Here is a 21,776-nt window from a genome sequence, read left to right on the forward strand (position 1 = left end):
TAAGTGTATTTTAGTTACTGCAACATTTTATAGGTTAGTTGTAATTAGCCAATCAGCTGTTTCCATTAAAAAAATGATTTGACCTATTTTTAGACTATTTCGTACTTTGTTTAAGTAACCGGCCTTTTCCAAGTTACAAGTATTTCTACTTTAATCGCTACAATAAAGCGGGCTTTGACGCGTTTTGACCTAATGAAAACACTACTATCAGGTGGTTGGGTGCCAGACATTATTGCGAAGAGTGCTTAGGCTTTAATTGGTCGCTCCAATTGGCTAGTTCGTATGGCCAGTAGCATAGTTGTAACACCAAAGTGTCATCTCGGTACACGGCTGAAGAAGTTGCCATTTAACCAATTATGATAGTTTGTAAGTTAAACGACCGTTTCTTTAACAATTACCAACTATTTATTAGTGTTTTAATAATTATAAAAAATTTTAGATGACCAAAAGTAGTATTCAAATGCAAAAGCTTACAGGCCGACTTTTGTCATGTAACGAGTTATCTCCACGTGCTTCTTTAAACTCCCGCTGAAAATTATGCTGAGGGCGCAACCCCAGCGAATCCTTGTTGCTTGACATTCAATTTTTTCGTGACCTTTTTGTAAAACATTTTGGTACCATATATGTACCCTGCTGGTTAACAATGAAATTGAAATATGGATGATACGGTAATTTTCATAGTAAAATTATTTGCTTGCTCTAACAGGTCTAATTTGTTTCTCCAAATACTAAAAGTTCTACACAGTAACCGTTCAATGGTTTACCTTTAGTTCCTTTTGTGAGTCAGTAGACAAATGCATGCTTCTTCTTCATTAAATTTACTATTTTGCGTGGAAGGGTTTTAATAATAACGGTTTTTGCTGGAAAGCCTTTCGTCTTCGACAACCATGTACGATTGTTTTGTATTAACCACATTGCTTGTGCCATCCAGATTTTAATAATTAGTAAAAATGGATAGCATGAACACGAACTAAATGGGTAAGAATTGATTTTTTTTAATAAATGGACTGTTGTGATAGCTTTATTTTGTTTGAGCTGATCTAGATTTAGGGGCTTGTTGTGGAGTAGCTCGCACACCTTTGCTAGGCATGAAAAATATTATGCTAAAGCCTTAAATGATATCAGCCATCTCTACTGTTTCACGGCCTTGCACAATAAAACATAAGCTTACCCAGAACATCAATTTAAAGTTCATAGATCAGAAATGGTTGATAGAGCATGGGAAACAGTCCCAACATCGACAAGTCCGAACCTAGACAAGTCCCAATCTCGACAGAGGTTGATCCGAATCAAGACAAAGGTTGGTCCGAACATCGACAAAGGCTGATGCAGTTTTACAATAATTTAATCTTCAACAAATAGTCAATGTCTTTTTGCAGTTCTATCCTCACTTCAAAAAATGAAAATCAAAGCTACTCACTGAAGTTTAGATTTCAAATAAAACATTTTGCTAGCATAACAGTCAACCATATTTACGATTGTTACTTGTTTTAGCATTCGTTCTATATTTAGGTTGGGCAAAATATTGTTAGGCTTACATAAGCTGGGGAGTGCTGCATCAAATGGATCACAAGATATTTTTGCGCAAATAAATCTTTTACATATAAATCGCTCATTTACTATGAAAATAGTAGATGGTAAAATTGTAAAACTGCTGTCGAGATTGGGCCAACCGTTGTCGATATACAAACTCGTCGAGTTTCAAACCAGTCGAGGTTCGGACTATAAACCATAGAGCACTAGTCAGTAGAAATTTAGTCAACAAATCAAAACTGGCTATTAGTGTTTTGAGAGTGCTTTTGTCCCAATTTTTACAGAAATTTCAAATAGTTAATCTATCATTTTTTCTGCATGGGCCATAGTTTTTTTTTGTAAAAGCCAATGTTTCGGTTGCTATATTATGTCTGTTCAGGTATGAGTTTCTCATCGAACTAGAGTAGTGGCTTGCAACCAAAAGTGAAAAGTTGCCACCTGTAAGGTTTTTGTAGGATACATTGGAAACGTATTTATTAAATCCGAGTGTCAATATCCAACTTATCCATTGAAGTGTTTTTGTTTTTAAGATGTTTAGGAGCTAAGCTTGCTGGCAAAATGGCAATTAACTTAGAAACTGTTTCAAGTTCCACCAGTAGTTTCTCCAAAATCAAACAATTCCGCATGAGTCATGTTTTGTGACTATAGCATATTTTACTTGCTAGCATGAAAGGTAGGACAAAGTTCCTTTACTATTATGAAGACAATGATTGAGTTTGTGATCAGTTGCACCCATATGAAGTGATGAACTCAAACATCTATGTAGACGATCTGTAATTAATGTGGAAAGATAGGGTGACTGGTCTTGGCTTTTGTCAGAGTACTTTTTGATGTGCAAATAATTTATAATGAGAATACATGGATGGTATAATGCTTAGTTGGAGATTTAGATCATATACGGTGCAACAGAAGGACAAAGACTTATCCATCTGTAAATGCTGGATAGACATGATTGATATATATCTACATGTATATAAATCTCAAAGTCTGTGTGTGCGTGCGTGCGTGTGTAATTCAGTTTGTCCAGCTATAGCTATTAAAATATGGGAATGAGAGATCCGTATGGACGTATCGCAAAAGATTTGATCTCGGAACCTCTCCGTTTGCCAGGTAAATAAATGCCTTACCAATTTAGCTACGCGAGATTGATGGATTAATTGGGCGATGTATGTGTGTCGCTATGTGGATGAACATACGCTACCACTCTCCATTACGGCACGACGTAATTTTATGCTTGCTCTCCCATGAGAGCTAGCAGTTATCTCAAGATTATTAGTAAGCTTACTCAAATTAGCCATTGGTAATGTGCCAGGCAACTACATCACCTCTCATTGTTTATAAGCTGATTTTTAATACCCGTGCAATGCTGGGAATTCCACTAGTTTATGCATAAATCATAAAGTTTACGTGTGTAATTTTACAGCTATTTGTACTTTTGTATTTTTTGTTTGCTATTTGTACTTTTACTATTTGTATTTTACAACTTTTGTACAGTTTTTCCAGCTATAGCTATTCCAATCTTGGAATTAAAAGCTCGCTGCGTGCTGGGTTTGAACTCACGGGGATTGCAACCACAAGTTTTAAACCACACATTTAACAACTGAGCTATACGGTCCTTAGCATTCTAATGCTCTTATCGTATACCGAATGCACATGACGCGGTCTTTAGACGCGGTCTGTGGGCATACACGGCTTGTTAGAGGATTATTTTTTCTTTCGTGAATCATCTGGTTTTGAGCACAAGCCGCGCGGCTTGAGCATGAGGACTTACGGTACACTTTTGATTATTAACTAATATTACCTTTTGCATTTGTAACTTTTTGAAATTGTTTACAAACTAATTTTTTGCTACCATTACCTATTTTTTTAATTTGTACTTTTTAAATGTGCCGTTTCAATTTAAAATTACCCTTCTATTTTCGGTTTTTCGTAAGGTTCGATTGCTAAATCGGTAAAGGCTAATACTTTTCGCACAGACAATTGTATTGTCTTGAGTAGGGATAGCCTCTACATTCTCTCTCCGTTCGGTTAGACAAAGTACCAGACAAAAACAGTCCGATATCCCATTTTTACATTTGTACCAGTGTCGAGAGGTACCAGTATCGTCGTATTCGAAGCTTTGATGGATAGCTTCTGCCGGAACAGGAACCTTTTTTATACACACACACTTCTATGCATGAATTGTTATTATTAATTCAACATATTCAGGATTTTTATTTTGTTTTCTTAGTTCGTATTAATTGTATCATTACCAAATCATTTTTTATTGTAATCGTAGTAAAACAGACTTAATTTAGCTGTTACCTTCTAATTATTTCACATTTACGTTTAAACACTTTTACAGTTGTTTTATTGTGTTTCTTAATTTATTTGACCTGCACAAAACATTTTCCTCATTATATGAAGTTTGAAAGTTACGGTTTGACAAAGTCTGAAAACCTTTACAGTTGTTTTATTTTTTTTTCCAATTTATTTAAACTGGACAAAACACTTTTCTCATGATATGAAGTTTGAAAGTTGGAATGGTAACTGTCGTTATATGTTAAATAAAAATCGATTTTCTGTACAAAGATTTTTATTACCTGGGCATTCAGATAGTAATATAAAGTTAACCAAACTATCCCTTGCTAAGCTCAATTTATAAATTTTAGGTATCTGTGGATTTTAACGGTTTGTAAAATAGTGGTTTTCTGGTGAATTGGAGCCTTGTACAGTATTTCTTCAAAGGATTTGATAGGAAATTTGTACCAACGCAACTAGTTACACTCTAGTGTGCTTTTAGTAATACAAGTGGTGTTTGTTTGGCAGCATATTACTAACTGTCGATCTGCTGATCAGTGTTTTAAGCGGTTGTTCTGTTTGAAGATATCTGTTGGAGGAAAGTGGATCTGGTGGTTTTTTTTACAAACTTAATTTTAGTATTAATGAGAACCTTGTAGACTCCCAATTATTTGAAAATGTATTGATTAATTGCGTGTAACCATTTTCGTTCATAGAACCTTTGTGTGCCAGTATTACAATTTTCACAGGCAACTCGGACATAAATAGAACAACGTGTAGCTCTTATACAAAAATTAGCGCGTGACTTGTGAAGTAATGCAATGTTTGTATAAATTGTTACATAGGTTATAATCAAGGGTTATTAAAACGGCATAACAGTTTTCTTTTGAGTTGAGGCTATCGTCTGACCAACCTCTGGATGATTTGTGTTAAGATCTTGGTTATGATGTGAGAAGTCCCTACTGTTCTTTTTTTTCTATTGGCAGGCAGTTCTGAGGATAGTTAAGTATAGTTAAGTATCAATAAGCATCAACAAATGTAACACTTAAAATATTCTGCAGGAACCTTTTGTAGGACCTTTATTGAACAAAAGGTTATACTGCAAGTAATGTTCGTGCAGATCATCTCAAACATTACATCTGTTACTGCTTTAATAATATCGCATAAACTAGCTTTAAATCTGTGTAAAACCACTTTCTGAGCTGCTGAGCATCGCAGCAATAATTAATATTCACTTCAGCATAACATATGTACATATATATGTACATACCTAATTTTTTTGAAGGTAACACCTGATGACAGAAGATCTATATCACCTTAAAACAAATTTGTAGTGATTGACTAACAGCGAAATGCTCGTTATATTCTATATCGTACGTAAAATCAGTGTAAAACCTCTAATTAAATGAACGCCATGGTGTTCTATTTTTCAACCTTTCCTCTATAGTGGTGGTCACTTGGAGGTGGCATTCAAATAGAGGTGGCGTTCAATTAGAGGTTTTACGGTATGCTGTTAAACCTCCAGTTCAACGTCATGGCGCTGTATTTTTTGAACTCTTCCTCTATAGTGATGTTTTATACTTTCGTACTTTTCATATACGTTCGAATAGAGGGTGGGGCTGTATTTTTCAACTAGCGGGTCAGTGTTTTGAAAAGATAAATTTAACTATTTTATGTGCAAAGCGATGCTAATTTCTCAAAATATTTTGTACTCTCCTTGGAGCGGAACGACATTAATGCCGTCGGCATCAGCTTTTTTGCTGAATCGCTATTCATATACGTTGAAGTATAAGATGGAGTTAAACAAGACATTACTTTTAATGAAAATTATTAACAGGATGCAGTTATAAAATTATTTCGATGAGTCGCTGTCAAAGTTGTAAAGAAAAAAAACCGAAAATATTTAGAGTTAGAAAAGGGACATTGATACGCCTTAACAATGGCTGCTATTACGTCATACGGCGTTCCTGAAGAGCATTCTTGTCGTTTATCAAAACATTTTTAATTCTTATGGTCAGATTGTAAACCACGTCATAGACGAATCTGAGGACAAGTGTCAGCGAATTAGAGTGTAATTTTGATGGTGTAGTTCTCAGGTACACCGTCGCTAAAACCATCGCACCACTACAGTGTAATGGTGTGAGGGTTTTAGTGACGAAATAATTAATTGTTATTGATGAAATCGCGCCTGTCATTATTAGTACGTTTAGTGCACAATTTTCGCTTTCTACTGTGGGTTTGTAAAGATCAAAAAATGTCTAAGTGGCGGTCAAATAGAGGTGGCGTTCAATTAAAGGGTGGCGTTGTATTTGTCAACCTATCTTTTATGATGGCGTTCTATTAAAGGTTGCGTTCAAATATAGGTGGCATTCAAATAGACATTTCACAGTGTATGCCTACCGTCAAATTTTGACACATTAAATTAATCATTTTTTATATTTCTCCATGTGTTATGCTGAAATGAATATTAATTATATTTGGAATGACAAGCATTCCAAAAATAGCGCTACTCAAATTAAAGCGCATTTGTGCAATCTTATCAACTTGTCAATGTGCATGGGTTAAGCTCACAACAGAGGTTATCAAAGTTTTTGATTGGCATATTCGGGGGTGCTAAAGCTATACTGGTATTTAGAGAGTACTAAAAATATAATGTTATTTAGAGGGTACTAAAAATATAATATTATTTAGAGGGTACTAAAACTATAATGTTATTTAGAGGGTACTAAAACTATAATGTTATTTAGAGGGTACTAAAACTATAATGTTATTTAGAGGGTACTAAAACTATAATGTTATTTAGAGGGTACTAAAACTATAATATTATTTATAAGGTACTAAAATTATAATGTTATTTAGAGGGTACTAAAATTATAATGTTATTTAGAGGGTACTACAACTATAATGTTATTTAGAGGGTACTAAAATTATAATGTTATTTAGAGGGTACTAAAACTATAATGTTATTTAGAGGGTACTAAAACTATGATGTTATTTAGATGGTGGTAATACTAAGACAGTCCAAGCCTGCTATTTTATACATGAATTGTTATAGTTTCATTTATTTAAAAATGTTGATAGCCGATGATGGACTTGGCAAAGGCAGGGCCTGTACCGCTGGAGGCATCACCTATTAAAGTGAGAATGAAAGCAATGAATAGTAATGATCAAGATTTGTCGCGTGCATCTGACAATCCTGAGGTTAGTTTGATAAATTTCCTCCACCGGTTTTTTATATAAAATCTTGTGGTCTTGGAATCCAGTCTACTGCTTTTTAGTGCCACCACTTTTACCCCGATGTTTTGACTCTTTTTTCAGGGCTAACGCTTTTGGCCTCATACAGCTTGTTGCCGAAATTAAATAATCTGGTTGGCGCAGAATGGAAAACAGATATTATTATATTTATTATGTTATTATCTATTATTATTGCAATGTATGGATTTAATTAAACTAGGAAATTATTCAAACTCTTATTGTGACAATCACAAGTAAAATGAAATCATGAAACATTTAGTTCAAACTAAAGAATTCTAAAACTGATTTCGGCATTGTGTTATAAGTGTAGTCGACCAGTAATAATAATACCTTGGGGTGCCAAAATTCATTTGGGCGAAATAATTTCGAGCCCAATAGTTGGCGTCAAAAATTGACGACAAAGAAATGTCGCCAAGTTGGCCCATTCCGCTTGGAATCACTCATGTGTTATGGCCTAGCATCTTTGGTCATCATGAAATTACAGACATCAGGGTTGAGTGAGACAAGGTGCTTACCATTTTATAAAGCTATTTAGCTGAAGATTTGTATACATTTGTTGATCAATGTGCGTCATTTGGTACATTTGTGCCAAGAAATCAGTTTAAAGCCATCAATGATTGTCCCTGTAGTCATTGTTGCCTAGTTGCATAGACAGCATAGTACAAGACGCATTTACACAAATGATGACGCTTCAACGAGTTGGCGATTTTGACTGACACATTCAAACATTAAATCTCATCATGTCATTAAATTGTGTATCAGCATTAACTGTTCGTTTCTTACTGAATTGTTTAGTATGGTGTTTTAGAAATTCCATTAACTCACAACGTCGTAGCGTGCGATTGTAATTTTCAGTAAGCAAGTTATGGGCATCTTATGGGTAAATAAATATTGTTCTGCTAGAATAATAATTATAAGCGACTGCAAGCTGCACTATTTCGGCTAAACACTTATCTCGGCAGTCATCAGTTGTTCAGTACCACTTTTTTACCAGCTTGCAGGAATGGTAGGATTTATACTATGCAATTATTCCAGCATCGTAAAAAATGATATGTCAGCTTTAGCAATTTTATTTACTCAATAATACCGACAGATGCCTCCACCTCCTCCTCCGGATGCTGCCAAGTCTGTACAGAAGTTATCAGCTCCAAAAAACACTGCTGACACCGAGAAGGATGCCAAGTTCTCACCCGGGATGTTGATTTGGGCCAAAATGACTGGTCATCCATTTTGGCCTTGCATGGTTACAGCTGACCCTATCAAGGAAATTTATACAACCCTAAATGGTTGGTATGATGACTGTGTGTTCTTGTGTTTATTAAGTTTAAATCTGTGTAACGCAAGTCTTTCATAATGTGATATGTATTGTCATTCATATACCATGAATAAGCCGTTCTGAGAATGTTTACGTTGGAGTGGCTTCACGTTTTCCAAAGCATAAAATACTCTACAGGATGAAATTATTCGCGGAGTTAAATTTTGCAAAAACTGTCTTTTCATGCATAATCGCGGACTAAATTATTCGAGGAAGAACGCAATCGCAAATAAGTATTTAAGTTGAAGCCGCTAGTAATAGAGTAAAACCTTCCTGTGCGTATACCACATGTTTAGGTTTCTATCTAGCTAGAAAATTTATGTCGATCATGCTAATCTATAAACTTTTGGCCGCAACCAAAGGTCTTCATAAATATCCATCGATTTGGAGGCATTTTGGGAGCCAACAACTTGTGGTAAGTTATGAGTTTTTTCAACGTAAAGAACTGCAGGAGAGATTTTGCGATCATGATGCCGTGCCGAATTCCGAATAACTTGTGACAACCTTGAATAATTCTGTAAAGAAGTGTGATGCATTGGTAATGAGCTTAACTCAAAGCCCCAGTGATGATTTTAAAAGAGTTTAAAACTCAGCTACATTTACTAACTCTGCCTAGCGGCTAGTTTTTAACTTGAGGTAGTAGTTATTTTTCCTTGTATTAAAAATAGAACTACCTATTCGGTAATTATTCGCGGATTTTAGTAATTCACGGAATTGACTGTACGCGAATTCACGAATTATTAAATTCATCGAATAATTTCATCCTGTAGGGTACATGCAAATAACATAATCTATTGCAAGATCTTCCTTAACCCGAAATGGAAAACTAACATTGACTCCTTAATTTAATGATTGCACAGAATCACGGAAACTGAACCTAAGAATTTTTATTTTAATGTTTTAAACTGGGATTTTTTTACATCCCACTTTTTATTGATCACTTTCTTTTACCGCTTTTGATGAACCAGCACCATCATCAGTAGACGGGTTTTTAAAATATTTAAGCAATGAGACTTGCTTTTGATTGTTTTTAAAACTTCTTAAACGTCTCATGTGTATATAAACTAATAAAAAATACAATATACCTAATATTATAAAATGAAAAAAGATTTTGAAAAAATTACAAAAGATACCCTGGACACCTCCTACACCATTTTCTCTCCCATGTGCTGCAAGATAGAAAGCGATACGTTTAAGGCTTACTATATGTATCTTATTATTTCAATCGACTTTTAAGAATTTGTACTGATTAGACATTTTACGCTATGTTGAATTTCTTATATAATACGATGCAAAAACTTTACATAATTTTTTACATTCAGCGAAAATTACGTGAAATGGGGTTCTGCAAGTGATAAACTGATCAGCTGCATCTTCTTTTGCTAATGACTATGATGAGAATAATGGAGAGTTATCAATATCTTCTTCCCAATTCGGATTGTCATAGTCTGGCCAAACACAGATGAATTCTTGTTTGAACGTTTTAATTGTCATTTCGTTGAGTCTTCGTTGGACAGGTCATGAACCAGTATTATATGTTGTTACAGGTTGTTACCAGTATTATATGTTCTATTTGGTTTGTCTCTGTTTTGTTAATTTATGCATATTACCACATCACCATTTCCCAACCCCCAAACCCTTTCACTGCCGTAGACGCATTTATGCGTCTTCTATGGTTGACTGCCGTAGACGCATTTTTGCGACTTTCCCAGCAATTGCGTAGTAACCTAATTTTATTATTCGTCGACAACATAATCAACGATATTTAGGACTTTAATGGTGTTGACAGTGTTGTCCTAAGATGTTTCTATAAAATTAGCCTAAAATAACGAAGCAACTTAAAATTTTTGTTTCGGAATTTCCAACTTCAAAATGAACAATTTTTTTTTCTGACGTTCGAACTATTTAGTGTTATTATGGCTTTTGTAAGTACATTCCGAATTAGAAAACATAATTACTTATGTTGATGACGTTATAGCCAATTCAGATTTTCGCGATTACACAGATAATTAAAGTAGCAGCCCTGACTCTGATGGTGGTGAAAGTAATAGTTTTGTAAGAGTAAGAAACATTGTAGAGGATCGTTTTAGCTTTGTAGCGGTCGTAGCTTCACATAGCTTTAGCAATGCACAAAGTATAGATACAATAAATTTTTTGCATAGCACTATTTGCTAAAATGTTGGCAAAATAAAATATATAACAAATGTGTTCTAGATAGAGTTTGAAGTTAAAAAAAATTGTATACAATACATATCATGAAGTGAAATTGGCAATTTTTGGTAAAATGACTGGCAGTAGGCCGATAGCTAAATTTGTACATGGATGGCAGTGAAAGGGTTAACACATCACCATTTTATTTAATAATTTCTGAAATATTAATGATTTTGGTCACAAAATTATTCCACAAACAGGTGGCTGTTGGTATTTGAAGAGGATTCTGCGTTTGATCGCTTGTAGTATAAATATGAGTGTCTTCGAGTGTTATTGTCCCCCAACACTAAACTAGTTATGGCATAGTAGAATTTATTGCATACAAAAGAGACAGCTAGTTTTTGTTTGCAATTTGATGGTTTCTGACCTATTGACAGCTATCAATTCATGATAGCTTTAGAATTGTTATCTTGCTTGAAAAAGACTTGACAAAGTTTAAGTTTTTGTTACCAAACTCAGTTGTTTTAGCTTGTCCTTGAATCTCTGTTAAATTCTAAAATAAAGACATTATATATCTGGCACTTGCAATAGTGATTAAACCACAAATTTTTTGATTTTAAAATGAAAAATCATATATTTTTCATCATGAAATCATTTAGCTGGCATTGTATGTAAGACTTGCATAACAATGTGTAAAAAGTGTGAATTAAAACATTTTTCTTAATGTTAAGAAATAAAAATATGATTAATTGAGCTCCCAAATCGATTAAATTTGGTTGATTGCAAGAAAAAATAATTCACCTGACATGTCCTAGTTGGGAATGATTTTGTCTCGATGTTATCATATACATAAACTAAAAACTGATGACAGACATGCATTGCTTTGAAGCCAAACTTTAACCTCCACAATACCTGACTCTTTTGGTGTATGTGCAGCCCGAGGTCAAAGGCAATACCACTGCCAATTCTTTGGCACCGAGGCTGAGCGCGGGTGGGTAAACGAATCGGCCACACTTGAGTACCAAGGGCGAGACAACTTCCTTTCTTTTGTTGAGAGTCAAGTTCAAGGCGCAGCTACGAAAGGACAACGGAAGCAAGCTGTCGTTAAATATGAGGTAATTGCCAATTGGAGATGATTATGCATTGGTCTTTAGGCTTTCTGCGCCTACAAGCTGTTGGCTTTGCTCCTTATAATTTCCCATGCAACAGTTTTTATTGTTTGTGTAGATACGCGCGGGCAGGCGTCAGGCATGGGATATATCCGCGCTGGCTGCTGACCAAGCTCTTTCCATCTCGGACACTAGCGAACGCCTCAGACTTTACACATTCCACTATCGGGATCTACCGCATAGTCAGACGGCTGCCCCTCCGGCAGCCGCTACCCCTGCACCAACTTCTCCACCCACCCTCATGTCGGCACCTAGCAAACCTAATCCAATAACAAAAAGGAAGAAAGCTTCGGCCAAGGAGCCTGTAGTTAAGAAACCGAAAGTGTCGACTGTAGGAGCTCCACCGAAGGAACCTAATTACACAGTTGTGAAGAACCAGACCGGCAAATCTCGCGGTGTCAGTAAAAGTGTGATAGCTGTCAAGGATGCCGCTGTCAGCTCTCAGATATGTTCTCTTGATGATCCATTTGCATTCGATGAGCCGGGTAAGTTAGCTTATATTTTTATTAGCTGCAGGCCCACGGATATGGAATGTTCTATGAAGCAGTGACCATTCTCATTGATCAGGTTCAGTGGAGAAGACAATTTTCGCAAGAATATTGACCCTTGCTAGTCCTGAAGCTGTATTGTTTCCAAAAGTCCATACAAATTGAAAGTGTAGTAAATGACCTAGTCATCCATCCCCTTGCCTTTGAGCTACGGCTTCCGATTACAATTACGATGTTATTACATTCATAAAATGTGACTGAATAGACTGTTTAATAGCTGAATAAGTTGTAAGAGAAGGGGCAACCCTTTTGTGCTATCTAGTTCTGTAAAGGAGCATACTAATTCTGGGCACGAGTACTTGGCCAACGAGTTTAGACTCGCCCTCTTCCGTTCAAGTTTTTTGAGTATCGGGTAGCTGGTAGTGCTTGGCATGAGTACTTCTTGGCCAACGGGTTTTTTCGGGTATCGGGTTTGTTGATTCGGGTTTTATATCTAAAATTTCCAAACATCGGACATATTTTAAAATTTACCACTTAATTCTACTCAATTTAATTATTGTTTTTTACTATTTTCTATCAACCAATATTCATGCTTGCAGCGTTAACCCTTTGAAGTTTGAGCCCTGTCGGTTTTCAGGCATTGCATAGTTGCATAGGGTGTGTCAGAATCTCTATCGGCTGGAATTCCGGCATTCACACATGGCTTTGTTTACAAAAGGCGTTTCTAAGTAACGGCGTAAACCAATCAAATCAATTTTTGCACAAGTTATTAGACCAGAAATTTCATTTCCATTTGTAACGGTTTTTAAATATCTTTACCTACTTCCTTAGTTTTAATAACAAATTTTACTTGAACAATATTGTGAAAAAATCGATACGACTCCTTTGTTGGTAGTTCATAAATGATTGTGATGCAAATAAAGGATTTTATAATACTAATTATAATTTTCCAGTATATTTTGAGTCATAAAATAATGATGAACATGAGCTCATAATATATGATGCTATTGTAAATGTTTTTACGAGTTTTTTTTAAACCTTACAAACTTTTATGGGTTTGGCCCGAATATTGGTAAAGTACTGTTTTTTCTGTTTGATGACACTTGCTGTGGGTTGCCCGACTTTTTTTTACTAGTATTTTAATAAATATCATTGTATTATGAGCACGTTCAGATATATAATAAAAGTTTAAAAAGTTCGGATCGTTTCACAGATCACCCAGGGTTACTGACACGTATTGACAAAAACGGCCAGAGTTCAAAGGGTTAACAGGCGGGTTATTAAACAGTGTTCAGAGCGCAGGGTGAAATAAACTGAGTTTTTGTCCTCTGTACTCAACGGATCCCCGTGTACCAAAACTCGAACTCGCAAGTCAAAATCCGAACTTGCAAGTCAAAACCGAAACTCGCAAGTCAAGACCCAAACCCGCAAGATCGAAATACTCAAAATTTCTATTACCCGAGACTCGAGAGAAAATAAACCAGCGAGTTCAACTAGCTTTATTACCTGTCCCCAGCACTAGTGCAAACACACTAGGCGATTTCGCTGGCGTTTGCCTAAACACACTCACACACCAACACGCTCACAAACTGCCAATAAAATTCCGTATCATCAGTTTCTTCGGAGTTGTTAATAAATTTCAGTCAATATGGCAACTTCTAGACAACGACATAAACAACTTTTGCTTTTTTTATTAGGCCTATCGCTTTCACGGATTGTACACTACAAGAAGACACGAGAAAAAAGATTCTTGTATATTTAATAGTAAAATTTTACATATTTTATGTATAATTTACTTTATAGTAGTTTTCTATTGTTAATATATATAATAAATATTCACCAGTCTCAAGACGGTCAACCTGTGCCACGATTGACTCTCAAATGTTGGCTTTCAACTGGGTTTCTTTGTAATTTTTGTTTGTTGTGCCATACAGGACTGGGTGTGCTCTTATTAAATCTAGGTAAGCCTCCTGCATTGCCCGGGTATTATAATCAGCTTATGAACAGTGAGAAGTGATGAGATTTGCTTACCACTTGCTGGCAGGCAACTCTCCAGCAAGTGGCAGGCCATTGCCAAGTGGCCTGGCACATTGCCTATAAAAAATTCCACTAACCTAGTTAGTAAGCTTCAAATGCCAGTAGGCAATGACATGGCGTCAGCATTGTTGCCCAGCTAGGCTATTCTAATAATAGCTATAGCCGGAATGCAGACAGACATACGACAGGCAGACATAAAACTTGCTTTGAGAAATATATATATAGATGAACAATTCAGTGTTCATATCGCGCTAAATATCACCTAGTGTGTTTGCAACTTAAAGGTTTACTTGCAACAAAATTCACATTATGGTTATTTGGTATCAAAAGGTTCACCATGTCTTACTCTGCTGTGTTGTAGGTGCAAAGCATGTGGAAATGTGATTACAAGCTCTTAAAAGCTCAAAAACGAACAGTTAATCCGTGGCCATCACGAAAACGCTGTAGTTCAGAATCTCTTTATTTCGATAACGTACTCAAACATTGTGGTTATTATTTTGACACGTGATGTTATCATGTGAAATTAAAGACCAGTAAAAGGCTCAATATAAAACGTCTTGTAGCACTGTTTTATGACAAACACTTCGGGTTCTACAGAAAAGCCAGTATCAAGTATAGATGCTCGCTACTTTACAGTTTCGTTTCAGCCTGGTCTAATCATCCAGTCGTAATCTGATCATATGACCGATACTTCCTGCCGGATGGTGCGAACAGTTTCTGCAGCATTTTTCGACTATCACAAGTGACCAACAGGCTCGTCATGTTTATCGGAGGATAATATGCACTCCTTCGAGCTCAGGTTAAAAATTCAACGAATTTTTACTATAGGTTTCGAGATATCAGTGTTTAAAGTGACAGCATTACAATGATGATGAAATACACGCGTAAGGACAACAGACATGGTTTTAATGAATGCGTGAAGTATGTTTGTGAAAATATTTCGAGGAATGAGGTTGCATGAAAGTGTAAATAAAAGCAATCGTGTTCAACTACGTCCCATTTGAATCGTTTTGGAAAGGGATTCCAACCTATAGCTTTTTCGTGATGACTCCGATTAACTGTTTGTTTTTGAGCTTTTAAGAGCTTGTAATAACATTTCCACATATTTTGCACCTACAACACAGCAGAGTAAGACATGGTGAATCTTTTAATACCAAATAACTGTAATGTGAATTTTGTTGCAAGTAAACCTTTAAGAATTGCATGCTACCCTTAACCATATCAGATTTAATAAGAATTTGTTTAATGTGGCTGTCTTGTTACTAAACGTTTCACTTTCGCTGACAAATGTTTTGATTTATCGGGAGTACAAAAGATTTGAAAGATACGGTAGGTATGTTATGTTATTTATTTTGTGGTATGCTGACACTAATAATTTGCTATTGTCAGTTGATCAGTTGATATGAAACTGTAGATGTACCCTTCTGTAGATGTATCCTTCTGTAGATGTACCCTTCTGTAGATGTACCCTTCTGTAGATGTACCCTTCTGTAGATGTACCATTCTGTAGATGTACCCGTCTCGCCCCGACTCCACATATCTCCCCTGAAGATGCCAAAGCCTTCAGTTGCACAAGTTCGGAAAGCTCGTTCTACTTCAACTTCCTCCACAGCCTCGGAATCCTCGGCAAAGACTAAGGAGAGGTCAGGAGAGGTCACACCTCCCATTAAACCAAAAGTTACAAACAAGGTCAGTTTATTTTTGTCTTATTTTACCACTTTTAGCTTTTATATAGTGCTCTATTTTGCCAAATACTATCGTGATGCTCGTTTAGGAGATAGTTTTCAACACACTTTGTCCTCTGAGTGTATTTCTATAGTCCAGAATGGAACATTTGTACTGTTTGTATGTAAGAACCTTACATGTTATTAAGGAGCATCTCTGTACACATTTTGATTTTGTGTTTTTTGAGGGTTCTTATTATTCAAACTTGATTACTCTTGACTATAATAAATAATCAGAATATATTGCGGGATTTATTATGGGTTTAGGTGAAGTTATCCTCTCGTGAAAAAATAATGAAACATCTTAGCTTTATGTTACACTTTTTCAGTGTCCCATTAAGTTTTGTTTAGTAGTAAGTTTATAGCTATGCATTTCTTTGTATGGTCTACCTTTTTTAGAATATTGTGTATCCTTATGTGGTATGAGTCCTGATCTACTGTTTTCTTTCACATAGTATGATCAGTGTCCCGTTCATGGCCAATGTCTCTCTAAACAGCCACTGATGAGTTACCTAAAGAAGGCAGTTCATTTGTTTTTTACAAAGCTTCGGTTAGCCATACAGCATTCACGATATTGACTCAGTGGTTTGAGAATGTGAGGCATTGGTCATTTTATAAAAGTACACAGGTGTTTTATTTGTTGTCCTTCATTGATTTAAATGTTTTGACTTGACATTTCCTTTTATTATTTTAATAACATGTTTAGATGTGTGAGGTAACTGTTGGTGTTTTGAACATGGGGTGGGTAACATTCACTCGGTGTCGGTAGGTAACATTCACTCGGTGTCAGTGGATCACATTCACTCGATGCGGAGGGTCACATTCACATGGTGTCAGTGGGTCACATTAACTTGGTGTGTCACATTAACTCGGTGTCGGTGGGTCACATAAACTTGGTGTCGGTGAGTCACATAAACTTGGTGTCGGTGAGTCACATAAACTTGGTGTCGGTGAGTCACATTAACTCTGTGTCGGTGGGTAGTGACATTAACTCTGTGTCGGTGGGTAGTGACATTAACTCTGTGTCGGTGGGCAGTCACATTAACTCTGTGTCGGTTGGTCACATTAACTCGGTGTCGGTTGGTCACATTCACTTTGTGTCGGTGGGTCACATTCACTCGGTGTCAATAAAGCAATAATGTAGATGGAGCTTTCATGTTTGCTTGTGTCCCATCTATCAGAGTAGTAGTCGGTCTGTTGAAGGTGTTGCCATAGTTTTTGTAGAATCAATATTATTTGGGAACCTAATGTCTGCCTATGATGCAGGTAGGGGATAGCGCGCCCCTCCCTACTACCTTTGAGATCTTCAGACTTACTGCTAATAGCACTATGAAAAAGGAAACGGTGTGCTCAGTGTGCGAGAGAGGTGCTTCTGATCCGAAGCTCGGGGAGCTGATTACGTGTACTGGGAGTTGCTTGTCCAGCTTCCACACAACTTGCACGACGGTCATCCTCAAGGACACATTTAAGTGTAACTCATGCGTTACAGGCATGTACTCTATTGTTATGTGATTACTACTGGTCCTAGTTGATCTGCCCCTGGAATGCAATTATTTGATTAGCTAAATGCAATCCCATTTGTACCAATTTCATTCAAAGAATATTTCAATAATTCACGGTTGTCTCACTGAACATGTAATCTGATGCCGACTGACGCTCCGGTCACAAGGTTTTGTCTTTTCAGTCATGGAGCATTAGTTTTCTCAGTGTTCTCTCTCCTCATCTATTTTAGCCTGTTTCATTGCAAAAGTTTGGGTTGTTTATAGGGCGTCTCCTCTAAAACACTAAAATTTGTTGACAACCGTTGTGTAATAGCTCGTGTTTGTTTTCCTTCAATGATATTTAGCAGGTTTTTATGTTGGTAAATTACCTAGACTCACAGTACAGACGGTTCCCTACTTACGAACATTCGAGTTACGAACAACGGTACATACGAACGTATGTACCGTTGTTCGTAACTCGAATAACTTTCGAATTATTTGTTTGAACTTTACATACGTATTGTAAAGGGATTTGCTGGCCTTTACTTGGCACGATCTCTACTAATAAATAAAGAGAAGAGAGTGCGTGTATTTTTATTCAGCTTTTAATTAGCGAAGGAAATTTCACTAGCCGAGGAGCGTACGGCTATCTGCTCTGCTCAACTAAATGAGCGCACTCTTTATATACATGTACAATAATATCAACCGTTCCGGCTAACGGCAAACGGTAAGAATACCGGCTAACAAGGTGAATAAATAGGACCGCTAGCGGTTGGTATGACAACAATCGAAGTGAAGATAAGTGATAGTGTTATGACGGTATATCATATATAACAATAGCATAACGAGTGAAACAACGATATAATAAACGGACAACACATACAAAAAATAAGACAACAACGATAAGTGATAGCATAACGAATAAAACAACAATATAATAAAAAGGACAATACATACAATAAATAAGAAATGCAGTGTCATGGCCCGGCGGCGAAATTTTTTTTCCCAAACAGGTTTACATACGGCAGTAAAATTTTGGCTCCTGATTGGTTTTAGTAATTGAGTTTTAGTAACCAAATTTTACATCATTACATTAGAAATCAATAGTTATAATTAGAAAGGAACACAAAATTCTAAATTACGTAGTAAAAATTATGTTATCATTCAAAAAGTGCTGTTAAAACGTAAGAGGCGCTCACTTAAAACTCATTAATTTAAGCCATTTTGAATAAAATTTTGGAATTTTGTGTTCCTCTCTAATGATAACTATTGACTTTTAATGTAATGATGCAGGTTTTGATTACTAAAACTTAATTACTAAAACCAATCAGGAGCCAAAATTTTACTGCCGTATGTAAACCTGTTTGGGAAAAAAGATTTTGCGGCCCGTCGTCCACCAAAGTATTATCTCCATTTTATTAAATATTTTTTTCAGTACAAACCATTACAGGTTACTTATACAAGCCTTAAACATACTTATATAAACCTTCAATATACTTATATAGCCCTTAAACATAAATTATAATACAAAATATAGCACTGAAGCAACTTACGAACAAATTCACCTTACGAACAATCGTTCGGAACGTAACTCGTTCGTAGGTTGGGAACCGTCTGTATTCAAATGGCGTTACATAAGGCATCTTAGTTTAGTTCTCAGCTTTGGTTACCATCAACATTGCTAGCAGGATACATGGCGTATTTCTCACTTGACTTTTCCACTGAAAATATCATCCGGTCAACCAACAGTCTTTGAAATTAGGTGGATGTTTGCATTTTGCTATACAGCAATATCGATGTCATCTCCTAAGCCAGGCAGCTTGTATTCAGAAATCGCAACAGATTTCAATTGATATTAAACCTGAAGAGTTGCTGTACTCCTACAGGCCTACATGCATGCTTTATGTGTAAAGAGAAAAGTGGAGTTGTACAGAAGTGCTCACAACGAGACTGCGGAAAGTATTATCACATGGCATGCATCGCCAAACATCCTCTCGCACTGCTCGAAGATGGAAGGATAGAGTGCCCTCTGCATGCCTGTGCCTCCTGCATTCGAGGAGAGAATGGGAAGGCAAAGGCACGCATAGGTAAGTCCAGCATTACACGACATTAAAACATATCTGTGGCGTGTGAGGCCTTTACTGCAGGACTAAAGGGAGAGCAAACGGCTTTTATTATACCAGCTTAGACTATCTGAATGTGTTTAAATGGTGAAGAAGAAGTATGTACTACCACATGAAAAACTTCACAAATTACAATTCTTTTCGTATGTAGTTGAATTAGAAATATGGTCACATCAAATTCTGGATGATTTTCATCAGCAAGTATAGATATTTTTCTATCATTTAATATTTTGTTTGCTGTTTTAGGCGAGCTGATTTCTAGGTTTCATATGTGTCAATGGTAGAGGTTTTTTTTTATAAATGATAGATATCCGGTCTAATCAGCGTCAGGGTGAGGAGACCTGTATGTTCACCCAGCATTTAAACAAAGCAAATAACAATAAGACAAATTATAACCAACTTGTTTTTAAATTGTTTGAAATATCTATAGCAATGTGTCTGAGGCTATGTTTGAAGTTTTATTTTAACAATCGTGAACGAATATAAAAGAAAATATATGTCAGCGGAGACGCATAACACTGCAATTTGATTGCATAGGCCAATGTCAATATGGAAAGGAACAGGTGGCCGCACGAGTTTTGATGTCATTTTGGGGGAAGTCTGAGCTGGTCTTTTTTTCCCGGAGCATTATGACGTTGTGTCGAGTTCAATCTTTAAACATCTCAGCAGTCAGTTCACCTAATATAATAAACAAAATTGCAAATCATAAAAATATCTATACAGGGGACCCCCAGGTTACGGTGTCCCTGTCTTACGGTTTTTCCCTTACAACGTGGAACACAAAGATTTTCTGGTCCCTCGTTACAGCATTTTTCTCGCCATCCAACATCAACAAAAATGTCACTAAAAATTCAAATTTTGCAATTCGTGTACCGATATGCAATTCACCCCTCCCACAACGCCTGAAAGAGATATGATGCTGTCTTTCAGTTCAGCATTCTTTGTGTTTCGCAAGGCGATTAAGATGATGGCAAAATTAGAGTTTAGTGAAATACATACTAAAATACACTGAATCTTAGCATCAAGTGTGGGTTTGGTAAGCTAAATTCATACAAATTAATTTCAAAGAGTATGCTGTATGTGCGTCTCAAAGGTAAGAACGCCATAAAATACGTAGTGTACATAAAAGTACGTGTTGTACATAGTAATGTTGCATTTTATTGCACATCATAACCACAAAATAGGTATCTATTGTTACCAAGGCTAATATACTATTTTGTTACTAATTATTAAGATGTACAGTACGAAAGTAAAATTTTGATGTTTGTGTTTTTTTACCGGGGCGTTTGCATCAAATAATTACTATGGGTTCGTATACCTCTCTATATGACATTTTCGCTTTACAATTCTAACACCAGAACAAATTAATGTCATACGGTGGGGGTACATTTTACTTTTAAATAAGCCTATTAAAATTTGATGTGGTCACGTCTATAATTACAAATGCTTTTAAGCAGACCATAGCATGTGGAACTCTTATGTTTTTCAGGCAAACAATACAAATGCATTCGGTGCCCGACAGCCTACCATACTGGTGATTTCTGCATAGGAGCTGGCAGCAAGGTGATTGCTGGCTACAACATGATCTGCTGTAACCACCTGGTCAAGGACAAAAAAGGCAGTCATCACACACACATAAATGTCAACTGGTGTTTCAACTGTAGTCAGGGTAAGAGATCTGGATGAAGCCTTGCTGTAGCCTGAGTTAAAGGCTGTGATTGTAGCCTGGGTGGGAGGGGAGGGCTATAGACTCAGGCAGAAGAGCAAATTTGGGAGCTGATTGCAGCGGTGGTAAAGGGTCTTGCAAGTGTTTGTTAAAGGGTATCCTGCCCGTGTTGAAATGGAGTCAGGGATTTTACTGTAACCTTAATGGAAGGTTTTTACTTTAATCTGGGAGGAAGATCTATTGAACTCAACACCCCGAGAATGGCAATCACGAGACTTTTAAATTGATGGCGATACGTAATGCATGCGCCATATTGGAGAGCTAATCGTATACTAGTTCCGTATGTAAACAGTGAAAAAACACAGAAACATACATGTTGAATGGTTATCTTCCACCTGGGTGTTAATGAAAACTCCTCCTACACAACGTTTCGAGTGCCCTGATAAAAGAAAACCTATTTATAACATATGGAGTAGGATATAATAAATGATAAGTGGATGTAATATAGGTATTCGTGGACCATATTGTTATTCATACAATATGTTGTATTACAG

The 21,776-nt window shown here is 36.3% G+C and overlaps 1 protein-coding gene across 2 annotated transcripts in view; it reads left to right on the forward strand.

The window, feature by feature from the left end:
• The first annotated feature begins 548 nt into the window (after positions 1-548).
• The window catches only part of LOC137385698 (histone-lysine N-methyltransferase NSD2-like), a 43,002-nt gene continuing 21,774 nt past the window's right edge, over positions 549-21,776 (forward strand). Inside the window, exons 1-9 of one of the 2 annotated variants that reach the window (XM_068072226.1) lie at positions 549-668; positions 6,895-7,014; positions 8,162-8,354; positions 11,471-11,649; positions 11,762-12,188; positions 15,739-15,917; positions 17,219-17,441; positions 19,320-19,520; positions 21,046-21,225. In XM_068072226.1, coding sequence (XP_067928327.1) covers positions 657-668; positions 6,895-7,014; positions 8,162-8,354; positions 11,471-11,649; positions 11,762-12,188; positions 15,739-15,917; positions 17,219-17,441; positions 19,320-19,520; positions 21,046-21,225 — 1,714 coding nt within the window. In that variant the 5' untranslated portion in view covers positions 549-656. The remainder of the gene's footprint in view (positions 669-6,894; positions 7,015-8,161; positions 8,355-11,470; positions 11,650-11,761; positions 12,189-15,738; positions 15,918-17,218; positions 17,442-19,319; positions 19,521-21,045; positions 21,226-21,776) is intronic. The other variant, XM_068072227.1, reaches the window with a different exon arrangement.

This window comes from Watersipora subatra, chromosome 1 (genome assembly GCF_963576615.1).
Source record: "Watersipora subatra chromosome 1, tzWatSuba1.1, whole genome shotgun sequence".
Classification (NCBI taxonomy): Eukaryota; Metazoa; Bryozoa; class Gymnolaemata; order Cheilostomatida; family Watersiporidae; genus Watersipora; species Watersipora subatra.